This window comes from Protomyctophum bolini, assembly GCF_963924005.1.
Source record: "Protomyctophum bolini genome assembly, chromosome: 23".
Taxonomy (NCBI): Eukaryota; Metazoa; Chordata; class Actinopteri; order Myctophiformes; family Myctophidae; genus Protomyctophum; species Protomyctophum bolini.
Genome location: NC_137884.1, coordinates 20,815,148 through 20,828,739, shown reverse-complemented (window position 1 = coordinate 20,828,739; position 13,592 = coordinate 20,815,148). Strand labels below are relative to the sequence as shown.

At 43.2% G+C, this 13,592-nt stretch overlaps 1 protein-coding gene across 1 annotated transcript in view; it reads right to left on the bottom strand.

The window, feature by feature from the left end:
- acss3 (acyl-CoA synthetase short chain family member 3) overlaps nt 1–13,592 on the bottom strand; it is a 46,418-nt gene that overhangs the window by 1,917 nt on the left and 30,909 nt on the right. The window contains exons 10-14 of the mRNA XM_080757307.1: nt 5,776–5,871; nt 5,266–5,329; nt 3,312–3,393; nt 447–569; nt 258–357 (exon numbers count right to left, since the gene is read on the bottom strand). Of these exons, the coding sequence (XP_080613433.1) occupies nt 258–357; nt 447–569; nt 3,312–3,393; nt 5,266–5,329; nt 5,776–5,871 (465 nt within the window). The remainder of the gene's footprint in view (nt 1–257; nt 358–446; nt 570–3,311; nt 3,394–5,265; nt 5,330–5,775; nt 5,872–13,592) is intronic.

Below are 13,592 nucleotides of genomic sequence, written 5' to 3'. Positions count from 1 at the left end.
TACTGAATTTACTTGAATTCCGGACTTTTACTTGTACAGAGCATTTATACACTTTTCCTTAAGTAAAACCTTTGAGTACTTTTTCCACCACTGCCATGGACATACTGATGAAGGTTGGATAGCTGAAACGTCTGTGTGCGACCCTTTTCCGTTTTTTCAATGTATGAGGACATACTAACTACGTGTGCGTACGTGCGTGCCTTACCATTCCTGAGGTAAGTGTGGTGTGTGTGTGTGTGTGTGTGTGTGTGCCTTACCATCCCTGCGGACACACAGGGCCAACGGGACGTGACCCTTCAGCGTGTCCTCTAGACCGACCACAGCACAGTCCACGATACCAGGGTGCTGCAGCACAGACTGCAAACACACACACACACACACACATTATGTCCACAGAGAGAGAGAGGATGAAATCAGGAGGAAACCGCTTAATCTATTTGTCCTACCTCCTCAAGTGCCCCAGCAGACAGCCTGTGCCCGGCGACATTGATGACGTCATCGGAGCGCGACATGATGTAAAGAAAGCCCTCCTCGTCCACAAAGCCAGCGTCCATTGTGTCGTAGTAACCCTGGAGATCAAAGGGGCAAAGGTATGTTAAAAAGAAGGTAAGGTGGGTGGGTGGGTGGGTGGGGACGACTGGGAAAGGAGTTGTGGGAGAAAATGTAAAAAAACGAAGAGTCATATTCTCTGTCTGTGAAAATGACATGTCATACTCTTTGAATAAAATTTACTTTAAAAAAAAAAGAAGGTAAGGCCGCACCAACGTCATTTTCCGGCTATCGTGCAATTCCAGGCGGCAGATTCGTCGCACTTGCAGAGTGTGGTTGCCGCAGTGGCTTACATATGCCCCTCCCACTAATATTGCCAGCCATTACAATGGCATTACAATTTCAAGTCACACCTGTGATCATGTGTAAGTAATTCAGAGGGGATTTAACCCCCAAAATTCATGTTTTTGCGACAAACCGTTACATTTCTCGCATTTGCGGCGCCCCCTATGGATGAAAATGGAATTTAGAACTTGGTTGATTGAACCACCCCGGGCATGTGATTCAAATTTGGGATGGATTGGACATTCCGTTCGTGATTTATGGCATTGTTTGTGATATAGGCCCCTCCTACTAACTTCGGACGACGATTACGGCCAAACGATACGCACTACCAAAATTCTGCAGTTGGTATTTTAATCGGATAGGTCCAGAGATCATGTGTGCCGATTTCTGTGAGATTTGTACAAAATCTGTAGGAGGAAAAGAAAAAAGTGTTTTTTGGATAAAATTCAAAATGGCGGAAAATCTATCATGACCCTTAGTTTTAGTTTTTATCAATATTTATATGCCTTTCGGATATTTATAATATTAACCTTTTTAAATTAATTCGATTAATTTCCTCATTTCTCCAACAAGTTTTACGACGACGGTCTTCAGTACCGTACGGCAGCATGTAGCCACGCTTTACGTCGCTTGTTTACATTCTGCACTGCCTGAAACTGACTGCATGTTACTTGGAGAGAGACGCAAGGAAGTGCCTTGTGGAAAAGGATGATCGTAAAGTACGCGGAGCACGTCTGAAAGGTATATAGACCTATTGTATAAGGATCGGGCATTCGTGGAAAGAGCAACACAGATAAATGTGTGGGTAGCGCCCCCAAAACATTTGCCAAAATATCAAGTGGTTGTTGCCACAACAGCTTGGTTTGGTATGGAACAGTATCTCTCTCACAGGCAAGACAGAAAGGCAATCTCAATTCTCAATGCAGTGAGATTCTGGAGCCAGTGGCGATCCCATATCTTCAGAATCTGGGACCTAACGCCATCCTCCAGGATGACAACGCTCACCCCATAGAGACAGGAACACAGAGTACCTCCAAAATTTAGGAGTGGAGAGGATGGAATGGCAGTGAGCTTGGGCTTGAGTCCATAAATTGTATGTGATGTTTTTAGAGCTGGGACTCGATTAAAAAAATTAATCTAATTAATCAGAGGCTTTGTAGTTAATTAATCTAGATTAATCGCATTTTAATCGCATATCAATATTCAACCTGAGAACAGTGAGAAACCTTTTTTTTTAATGTTTTTTGGTATCCCAGTGAATCAATGAATAGTGACTACAGGATACCACTCATTTTCAACATTTTACTGTCATTAATATACATGTTGTGGAAATAATAATAAAAAGTCACCCCATTCTGTGTTGCCTAGAACTGGAGGTCTGAAAAAAAATTACATCTCAAAAGTACATCTCAGTGACATCACAAAGCTGTACTTACTTCATATTGTTACTGTTTTTTGTCAGACCTCCAGTTCTAGGCAACACAAAATGGGGTGACTTTTTATTATTTCCAGTTTTCAGTACTATAGAAAAGCGCCCAGTGAGAAACGTTCCGTGGTGAAAAAAAAGGTGCGATTAATGTTTCTGTAGTTAATTCATCTAAATTAATCGCAATTAGTCCCAGCCCTAGATCATGTTTTGTTTGTTTTTTAAAATGAACAGGATGTCTTTTGTAAGCATGCTATGCAGGGTAAGGTGAGGCCATAAAACAATTATAATCATGCAGTCAAGACCTTTCAACACTAGAGGGCAACCTTGTACCATGTACTCATTACACTTGAGTATTACCTCACTTGTCCTATATCATGGTAGCTACTGTAGTACTATGAGAACTTGCGTAAAGAATCTTAAGCGCAAGTCATTTCAAAACATGAAACCCGTTTCCATGCAGCCTTGGAAATGTATTAAAACTAAATATTGAGAATATAGCTTAATTCATACACACAGTGCAGCAAAATTTGCAGACCTCATGGAATAAAGCAAAATGTGGGAGCGTTTCCCCGACCGGACGTAGAGCGTGGAAGGAACATGTTATTCCGACCAGTTCCTTTCCCCTCCATCAGACACCCTGGCTGGCCAGGGTGAGGTAGTTTAGAGACCAGGATTAATGCATGTTTTTGAGAGGGTACCTACCCTAGGGGACACGGGGAGAACATGACACAGAAAGGCCCTTTCGTCAACCCCGCCTCGGGTATGGGCACTGATGAGGTGGAGGAGGGACAGCACTACCGACTGTGCCAAAAATTGCCAATCTACAAGCTCACAACACGTCGCGCTGCGACGTGTTGTGAGCTTGTAGATCGGCTATCGTTCTATGTCTTCATAAAAGACATTCTGGGTTCTATGGAATCCAAATGACTGAAATCAGTCGTGGCGACTGAGAACTTTAATCCATGAGACCCACAAGCTGGTCCCAATGCATTGTTATGGCGAGTGATGCATTGTGAGCTTGTAGACATGCCATTTTCATTGTACGTACCGGGAACTTGACGAAGTAGAGCTCTCTGTACAACTCCTGGTTCTTCCACAGGGACAGCGCTGCACCGGGTGCGAGAGGCAGTCTGGGAGACAAGAACACACACACACACAAAAGGTTTTTACTTTAAGTAATAGTATCAATACTGCAATAAGAAATACTCAAGTAAAATTCCGGATTTCAAAGGATTACAAAGTATTGGCATCAAAATGTACCTAAAGTACCAAAAGTAGAAAGTACTACTTTTAGGCAGTACGTCCCGTTTCACAAGTTTTCTAATGCATACAAATCTTTTGAAAATGGCAGATCGAACTGGGAATATAGGCTTAATTATCAAATTGGGATAGAAAATTGGGAGACTTATATATTTTTTGTCTGGGAGAGGTAAGGGTTGCTCAACAACATAGTCTTTTATCATTATTTGCCCGCCCCCAAGATTTCAATGAAAAGACACCGTCAGGGAACCATGTCTAGGTCTGGAAGAAAGCAGCTCGTCAGTCTAGAATGAAGACGTACAGATAAGTCTGGATGTGGATATTATTACACTAACCCTCCGGTTGTCTAGACATAATGCCAGTGTCTGCTGAACCTGACCTCGCCTGACCCTGCTGACTGAGAACCTGAACGTGCGTACACACGCGCGTGCACGCCCGTGCACACACACACACACACACTCTGAGGAGAGGAGAGAAACACACACACACACACACACAGAGCGACTAGGTAGGGTAACTCGGCACTCCGGGGCTTTGTTTACACAGAAGCCAACAGCAATCACCTTTTTAAGTATCTCGAGGAAGATGATTTCTTTCCCCTTTTAATTCTTTGCATAGACTTTCATAGCTAAAGAAGCAATGCCAGAGTTGTCTAAACAAAACACGGTCAACGACCGTGTGAGCAACAGTCAGATTTTACTAAGCAACACCGCGACAAATACCCTGCGATCTTTGCATAACCATAATGCCTCGTGTGAACGCATATTGTCCTCCTGCTGTATTTACTGTAGTTCTTGCCTGATGACGGCTCACCGCGATTGGTCCCATGCCTGCAGCAAACACGGGATGTCATTCCCAGTGTTGTTGCAGGAAAGGAACAAATGATGATCCATCGTTGTGCTGCTGCCCACGTTTTAATTTAATGAGCCTGTCACAGTCACACTGACAATTGCATCAAAAAGACAAGATAGCCTAATTATTCATTTACGGATTCTTTCCTCGGCGGCTTGAAAACGCAAGACGTAAAAAGCCACAGCAGACTGCGAGACTTGTCATTACACATTAATAACGAGATACAAGAATGATATGACTGGCTCACTTTCTTTATAATTGCACTCTTTGAATTTATGCTGAGGTCACAGGTAACGGTTTGAATATATACAGGGTGGAACATGGGTTTACCTTCTAATGCTAAGCAACCAATGTTTACAGATAAAGACTCTTTTCGTCTGCAATAACTAAGTAAGATGTGCTATGCAACATATTTAGCAGGTTCTAGATTGGTTTCCAACTTTCCATAATGCTATTGTGATGATGGCCCCCCCAGTGCCCTGGCCAGGATTCTGGTTGGAGAGTAGTGTAGTCAGTAGAGTGGGGGACACACCTACAGTAGCCACCAGGGGGCGGCAGTGGCTCAGTGGGTAGAGTGGCCGCTTGTTGGATCCCGGGCTCTCCCAGACATCAGTGTCTTGAGCAAGACACTGTCTGAACCCCTGATTGCTCTCGATGCGCATGTTTGTGCCTGGCATTGTGTGTCGGTGTGTGAATGGATGAAAAATGTCTTAACGATAATATAACACGGCGGGCGTACGTGGTAGTCTATGTTGTGTTTTCCTACTGAATAATGGGGAGACGGGGTATGCCGGTTTGTGCGTATGTGGGCATGTGCGCGCTCACTCACTCATTCACTCACTCACAAAAGTAAAATAAAACTCTTGAGTAAGCCGTTCACTACAGCTTACCTCACCACAATATTTCCCAGGATCCTTGGCTTCACCTCCTGCATGTCGTCGTCAATCACCGTGACTAGAGGAGAGGGGCGGGGCATGCAGGTACAAATCACATTCAGCTGGGCTGTAAAGGGATGTTCACGCCAAGCACTGGAATGATAACCATATCGTTCACCATTGTCTTTGTTATACTGTAGTTGCGGTGTGGAGTAAACTACTTAACCCATTTAGGCCTGACTTCAAAATCCTCCAGTTTTCTGAAATTAATATTGTCACGATTTTTCAGACCTACAATTAAGCTCGTAGCGCGCCACTCGGTGGTGACTTGATTTGTCATTTGGATTTGAATGAAATGACGATCCCAAGACACGTTACACAGACTGATTTAACTTCCGGTTTTACTCTCGGGAATTAATGATCTTCAAAATAAGACTTCTAGCTGAAAAGACGAGGCAGAAGCTAAATGCAGTGAGACATCAATCTGGCAGTAAATGAGTTACTTAATCAAAGAGGCTACATTACCATTGTATCCTGGGACGGGCTTCCCAGCCGTGCCTGCGGGGGGCGTCAGTGAGTTGCCCAGACCAATGCAGGAGGAGGTGATGGCTGAGCCAGTCTCTGAGGAGAGAAACACACACACACACACACAATAAGCTGACTTATTTTTGATGTGCTAGCCACTCCAATTACCAACTATGTCCGACCCCAAGTATGCATGTCCAAATTAATACGGCAATTGCGTTGGTTGAAAAAAGGAATATCCGCACTCTCAGTAATTGTGTTGGTTGACGCAATTGTCAGTGGCACTGTTGAGCAGCCTAACACACACACACACCCATTGACTACAGCACACACACATAGCACCACTCAGTTCAGACAGGTCTGATATTTACGTGTGTTATTCATATGGTTGCTAAAAGAAAGTTTTGACAGGACAGTCTTCCTCTGTGTTTGAGGAAGACTTTGGTCATATTTAAGTATTGCACCGTGGCTATGGGCTGTGCAGACCGCTTTTTACCATTCGTTTTCATATATTTACATAAATGAACATGTATTTCCATAGATGTTCCCTCCACATGGACTCTGCCTTGACGTGGCGTGGAGGCATGCGTGCCTCTGTGATCGAGGATCAGCTCTGTGACCCTTTGATCACCAAATAACTCTTTAATCTCGTCATCGTCAAGCATTGTCATTTCATCTTTACATCGGCGATACTCCGTCGATTTAGTGCAGCAGTGCCCGCAGACTGCCTTTAACACATCATCGCTAGTCACAACTACAGTGGTGTTGCCGTGAGTTCTTCCAAAACTATTGCATATAGTCTTGTTTGTTATCCTTAACAAATACATTGTTTTTTTAGAAGGACTGATTTACAGTCCTTCTAAATCAGTAGTTCTCACACTATTTATTTAATGGCCAACGCAGAGATCAAAAATTATTAGGATGCTTATCCCGGTTTTAATGAGTTAATGCCATCATTATCTTCCAATTATAGTAAGTATGACTCAGCCTTGTTTACTTTATTAAACCTGTAACCTAGCAATAGCCACCCCCAGCTGACACCTCCAGCTGACAGAAACAGAACATTAACCAGCATCGGTTTGCTACGGGGTGAGAATTAACATTAATTTATTTACATTTTTGATGAGAAGTGGAGTGAATGGACCAGCCCGCACATAAAAAAATACCACAATGAAAGAACACATTGTCTTTGTGGAATCGACTTTCGAGCTTTGAATTCTTGTCACAATTCCTCTGCATTATTTAAAAAATACTGATAATGAAACTGTGGCTGAGCTACTGTGTCAATGTCTCGCAGTGGTTACTTTGGCATGTCTCTAAATAATTAGAAAAAATGTTCAGGAGGAACTTTGCATGCATGGTGTCGTTTGGCCCTGCTTTTCATGACATCGTTGGTCCTGGGAGGGTATATAGCTGGGTTCACTTACTGTTTTAGTTTATATCGTGTGTGTTTGTTGTGAACTGTTGTTTATGCATCTTGTTATCGTTTTATTCACCATGATTGATCTACAGTATGTATTCTATGTTATGCTGCCATTTTCTATTATTTTTTCTTAAGCCATATATATACCGAAATAGCCAATCTACAAGCTCATAACACGCCACATCATGATGCATTGTTAGCTTGCTATTGTCAATTGGGCTATTAGTATAGTGGGAAAAAGCTCACAACATGTTGAGACTCACAACGCGGCGTGACTCGTGAGCTTGTATACCAGCGATTTTCAGCAGGCGACCATGTGTCATTACCAAGTCATCATTATCAAGGCCCGACAAAATACATTTCCGTCAACAAAATCAACTGTGGATTTAGTCGACTAAAACACAAACATTGCAGATGACTAAAATATGCCTAAAACTAAAATGAAATGTATTCAAAAGACCATGACTAAACCGTCAAAATCTACACTGGTGCTAACCTACATGTATACAGAACTCTGGGCTCTGGGCTCCTCTCTCTGGTTCCACCACCCAGCACACTGCTCCAGTTATCAGCTGGTCTGTTACAGACTGACCCACACAGTGACACAATCACCAGAAACGAGATATCTCACCAAAAAAAAAAAAAATCATGTTCGGCCTCGCCTCGGTTATCTGAGATTGCATCAGACGTTGCACAGAGGGAGCCAAAATGATCCGTCTACTCCGTCTGTCTGTCTCTCTCTGTCTCTTTTCCGGCTGTGAAAAGTTCAGCTTCCAGCAGTTCCAGGCACCGAGCAGCCTGCATACCAACAAACAGGCACAGCACCCACTTTGCAATCTGTGGGCGTCGATTACATTTCAACAGCAACGATACAGACATAACGCTGTCAGGCGGAAACTTTTCAGTCAACTGTCAAAACTAACCTGTTCCAATGGATTCAGTGCAGTTATTGTTTAGTCATGGGCTCTTGTTAATACGTGTCATTGGTTCAATATGTATTAAATCAACAAACGGACTTAACCACTTTCACAAACATCTAAAATAGACGATCTACAAGTTCACAACGTGTTGCAGTGCGCCAAGTTGTGAGCTTCTAGATCGGCTATTTTTGCTACTTTCGTATGTGCGCAAAGTTGTGAGGTTGTAGATCGGCAATTTTTGCTACTTTCGTATGACACAAAGTAGGGCATTAAAAATAAAATAAAAACATTCAAAGTTGAAATATGGGAGATACAAGGTTTCTGCCCTGTGCTGTTGCACATAATGTGATAGAACGGCACGTTGCCTTTCTTCTATTCCCAGGTCAAAGAGACCCACTTTCACTCTGTATAGATGTGGGTCGTTATTCCAACACGCCTGCCCTGTGACAGGCGAGCTTCTCCAGTTTTTTCATGATCTCTTTTTCTTTCTTTGTACTGCTAATCAAAACAGCCCACCCAGCAACAGACCTACTTCGTGCCCTCAATTGCGCGGGCATCAAAGTCTGAGATGTTCCCACTCAGGGAGAGCAGGGGCTGCAATGAAGAGATTGAGCTATCGAATGGAGCTGGGGGAAGGGCCACCAAACCGCGGGCCCTAACACCTCATTCATCAGGGGCAGGTTAGTCACTCCCTGCAGAGTTCAAAGCCCATTGGGCCCAGACGCAGCTCACCACCACGGAGAGAAACCCGTTATTTTATATCTTTCACCCCCTTCAGGTCAAAGAACAAGATAGCGGTGCAGAACCAATCAAAGCAAAGAAGCATATGCGCTTGTTAAGAGCGTGAACCCTCGGTGTCCCTATAATCTCTCCAGAACAGATTCCAAGCTGCGCTGCTGAATCTGTCAGTGTCAGCAGGGCCATTCATAACGTTGTTGATGGTGGGAATGAAAACACAGGCGTCCCACAGGAAGAGGAGGGCTGAGGGCCCATTAAACATTTTGTCTATAATGACGCCTCAAATAGCTGGACAAAGAGGAAATGACCATTGACCACAAACGGCAGCAAACTTTTGTCTGTCAAAAAGAGTTTGTCAGTCTTTTGAATACATTTCCATTTAGTTTTACATATTTTAGTCATCTGAAATGTTTTAGCGTTAGTCTAGTTTTAGTCGACTGAATATCATAAGACTTTAGTCCACTAAATGTACAGTTGATTTTGTGGACTAAAATGTGTTTCGGTGGGCCTTGTTGGCATCGTACTGGAGGATTTTACACTTGGTTGCACACAATTTTAGTCTAGTTTTTATTTGTTGACAAAATTGTCATTATATTTATTCTTAGTTTTAGTCATCGTAGCTTAGTTTGTATTACGTTTTTATTTAGTTTTGGTCAGTGAAAAAGTTAGTAGAAAAGTTAGACAAAGTTACTACTGACCACACAGGACTGAATTCATATTGGTGAAAGGATAAGGCATGAGCCAACTTTTTTTTTAAACACACCACAGGCGCAAAGCAAGTCCAGTGAACTGTCTTCGGATGAGTGGTGTGTTTATACACTACTGTTTACAGCAGAAAGACCTCAGGCCGCAAACTGTGAAAGAACATAACTGGCACTTATTTCACTGCCACGGGCAGACGACATTAAGCTTGGACACACTGGACTAATATGATGCCTGGATTTTCTCACAAAAATCTCCTTCTCTGCTATTTTCATGTCCTTCTCTGACATTCTCCCAGTTGGGTAGAAAACACCCCTGCTGCTCTGTCTGAAACACAATAGGAGACAAATGTTGAGACTAGTCTACACACAAACAAAATTGGCCGTGTTCCGGTGGCAGTAGGAGGGCGATCTTTGTCACTGCTCTAGCAAGTCTCCTACAGCTGGGGGTTACAAAGAAGAAAAACAACAAAAAAAGTGTTGTAACCTGCCGTTTTTTTCTACTTTATAATTCTTTGTTTGGCCCTAAAAATTGTGTGTGTTGTCATGATTTGTCACGACAAGAGTTGGCTTCGTACGACGCTTAAAAGGTCTTTAAATAAATACGTTTTGAAATGCCTATGGGAAAAATGCATTGGGATTCATTTCCTGGGCTACTCGTTGTTAAGAAAGGGGGAGGGACTGCGACGCTCTATTGCGTCGCGACGTAGCCTGAACCAATCAAATAACCAATATATCTACCAATAAGTGTTTGAGTCTGCGAAGTGAATATACTGTACAGTAAGGACTGTACTGTAGAAGGGGTGGGCGACGTCACTGCACGCTTGCGATACATCAGAACAGTCTTGTTGAAAAACATGTATTCTAATGAGATTTCACCGCTCGCTCACATCGCTGGCAGTGTAGATGAGGTGTAAGACCGTGTTGATTTTAGTCACCTGAAATGTTTTAGTGTCTCTAGTTTTAGTCCTATCATATCATTTTAGTCGACAAAAACGCATTTTGGCGGGCCTTGATGTAAAATGGTAGATTTTACACTTATATATAGTGTAATAGCCGCTCTATCCAAGATCTACAAGCTCACAGCAAGAAAAGCAAAACAACGTAAATATAATTTTGGTGCAAATGTGTTTTTTATGGAAGCCTCTGAAATTTGAGGAAGGCAGGCCTGCCAGCCCCAGGTCAGCATTTATGAAAAATAAGATGCTCTTGTTAATATTCTAGCAGGAAGCGGCCACATGCATTCGTATTCATATCATATCGAGAGCTAAAATGGGCACAAGAAGCCACCGTTGGCATCGCTATAGTATCGCTATCGCTATAGGTTCCATGAGCAGGGAGACAACATGACAGAAAGAGAGAGAGAGATAGCTAGCTGAGTCAGGTGAGTGACACAGGTAAAGCCTGAACATGAGAACTGTCTGAGGGCACTCACTCTGACGATGTGTGTGTGTCTGCCTGTGTGTCTGTCTGTGTGTCTGTCGGTCTGTCTGTCTGTCGGTCTGTCTGTCTGTCTGTCCAAACGATTGTCAGACTTTCTCAGTCTCACACCTCATCTACACTCCCAGCGAATGTGAGTGAGCGAACGATGAAATATCATTGGATGTTTTTCCAACAGGACTCTCCTGACGCACCGCGAGCGACAAAGCGCCGTGCAGCGATGCCGTCCACCCCTCCTATATTCGCTCGCAGAGTCTCTATTTGAGCGAGGTTTCGTGGCCCCAAACACTCTTATTGGTTGAGATGTACACGCTACTATTTATTGGTTATTTGATGATTGGTTCAGGCTACGTTGCAACGCAATGGCCGGCGCTCTATACGAGGACAGTTTTTCTCGCTCGCTCCTTGCCTGTGTAGATGAGGTGTCACACACGCAGTCACAATTAGATCTGCCTGAGTCTATTCCAACACACACACACGCATGCACACAACACACACGTGTACACAAACAATCAATCAACCAGACCTCAGGCGGTGAGAGGCAGATTGAGTGTGATGAATGGAGAGACGGTGTTAAAGTTCACTGTGTGAGGGAGAAGCACGGCAGGGAGTGTGTGGTTCCTGTAAGACTTAAAGGGAGTGAAAGTGATATGATAGATATATACCATACCGTGTATATATATCCTGCTGGGAGGGACGCAATTGATATTTGCGCTCGTATGGCTAAATATGGCATTAAAAATATGAATTTCTGTCGTACATCTTAGTTATAATAACATTGAGTTATTAGGGGTAACTGTAGCATAAGCGCAAAATCCCCGTAGTCACAAATGAAGTGGCGAGCCTCGGAAAGCAGAGGCTCTCAACATAAAATGGACAAGAACTGACAGACAGAGATATTTTCAGATAATATGGGCATATCAGTCGGATAGGCAGTGAACTCTAGAACCTCTAGAAGAGAATAATTAATTTGGGTGTCAACACTGGCCCTCTGAATCATCCATCAAGTGATGCACGTCACAAGTGTATGCATGATGTTGGATGTGAATGTCCTATAGACGTGCAGACGTGTTCCTGGTTGGTTGTGAGCAGAGTTGGGGTCCGTTACTCATAAAAGTAAGGCACTACATATTACATATTACTTTTGAAAAAAGTAATGCCTTACATTACTTTATTACTCCCTGGAGAAAGTAACTAGTTACATTACTCGTTACATTACTTTTGCGTTACTCCATAAAATCGCCTGAGATGCATTGTCAAATAATTTGCACTGAACTGCCACACAACAATATAATATTTAGTTTGGGGTCTGTGAGGCCAAATCTCATCAAATGGTGGTCCATGGCTAAAATGCAGAATACATACTGGACCTTGATATGAAAATGGTTGAAAACCACTGTACCACGTGGTTCTAGGCAAATATTAACTTTCCCAACAATATATATTCAAATAAAATAATGAGACTGAGATAAATCAGTAGACTATAATTATGTTCACAGTGCTTTAGGATCCCTTTCTTTATGATGTGGAGTCCCCTGCTACATTGCTCATTAAATGTAGTTTTTCATTTCGGCATATTTGGTTTATTTATCTCTACATTAACTAACTAGTGATTGTGAGAGCACACGTTCTACAACAAACAAACAGACCCTCCCATTGGCAGTGTTGCCAGGTTTTAGAAGAGAAACAAGCAGCCATGTCTATGAAAACAGCCCAAAAGAAGCCTGACTGGGCTATCATAAAACAAGCCCAAAGTCGCTTGTAATAAGCGGACATGGCAACACCCCAACGCCTGCTCTGTCTCTGTGACAGTGGGGAGACTGGGAGCTTTCTGTGCAGCGGAAAAGTGCTACGGAGATTTTAATACAGAGACGACTTAAATGACAGTTATGACACAAGCACTGTAGGCTATATCACAAAAAAACGGACAATGATGTGTCCGGCCAGAGGTTGAGTTGGGAGGAGGAAAGGTGGGTCTAAAACCGGACGTCTGGCCACCCTACGAGTCCACGACAGTAACGAAAAATGCTGTGCTGCTGATGATCTGACACCGGTTTGACATGTTCTACTCCGTACTGCGTAGCCTACTGCGTTGCCAGCGCACCATTAGTGTTCATGTTCAACTCATCTCCGTTGTGTGCATTATTCTCTAAAGCAACACTGCTGAAAGCAGCCACATGATGCAAGTAGCGAGTAACGGCAGCGCTAAAGCGACCAGTAACTGTAGTGTGATTATCAATTTTGGAGGAGTAGTGTCGTTATATTACTCGCTACCGACCAAAGTAGTGTCGTTACAGTAACGATATTTTCCGTTACTCGTTACACCCAACTCTGGTTGTGAGTGCTGGGGTCATTTAGTAGGAAGGTGAATCAGATAGAGAGACCAAGGTCATTGGAATGTGGAGGGGAGAGAGAGAGAGACACACACACACACACACACACACACACACACAGAGAGAATTCATGGGGAACAACAAAGCTGGGAGGAGGTTTTTTACATGGCAACAGTCTCTACAGAAAACGGGAAAGTCCCGTTGCGTTCTCACTTTTTATTCAGCATTTACACAGAGAAGCAACACTGACTGAACACGCTGT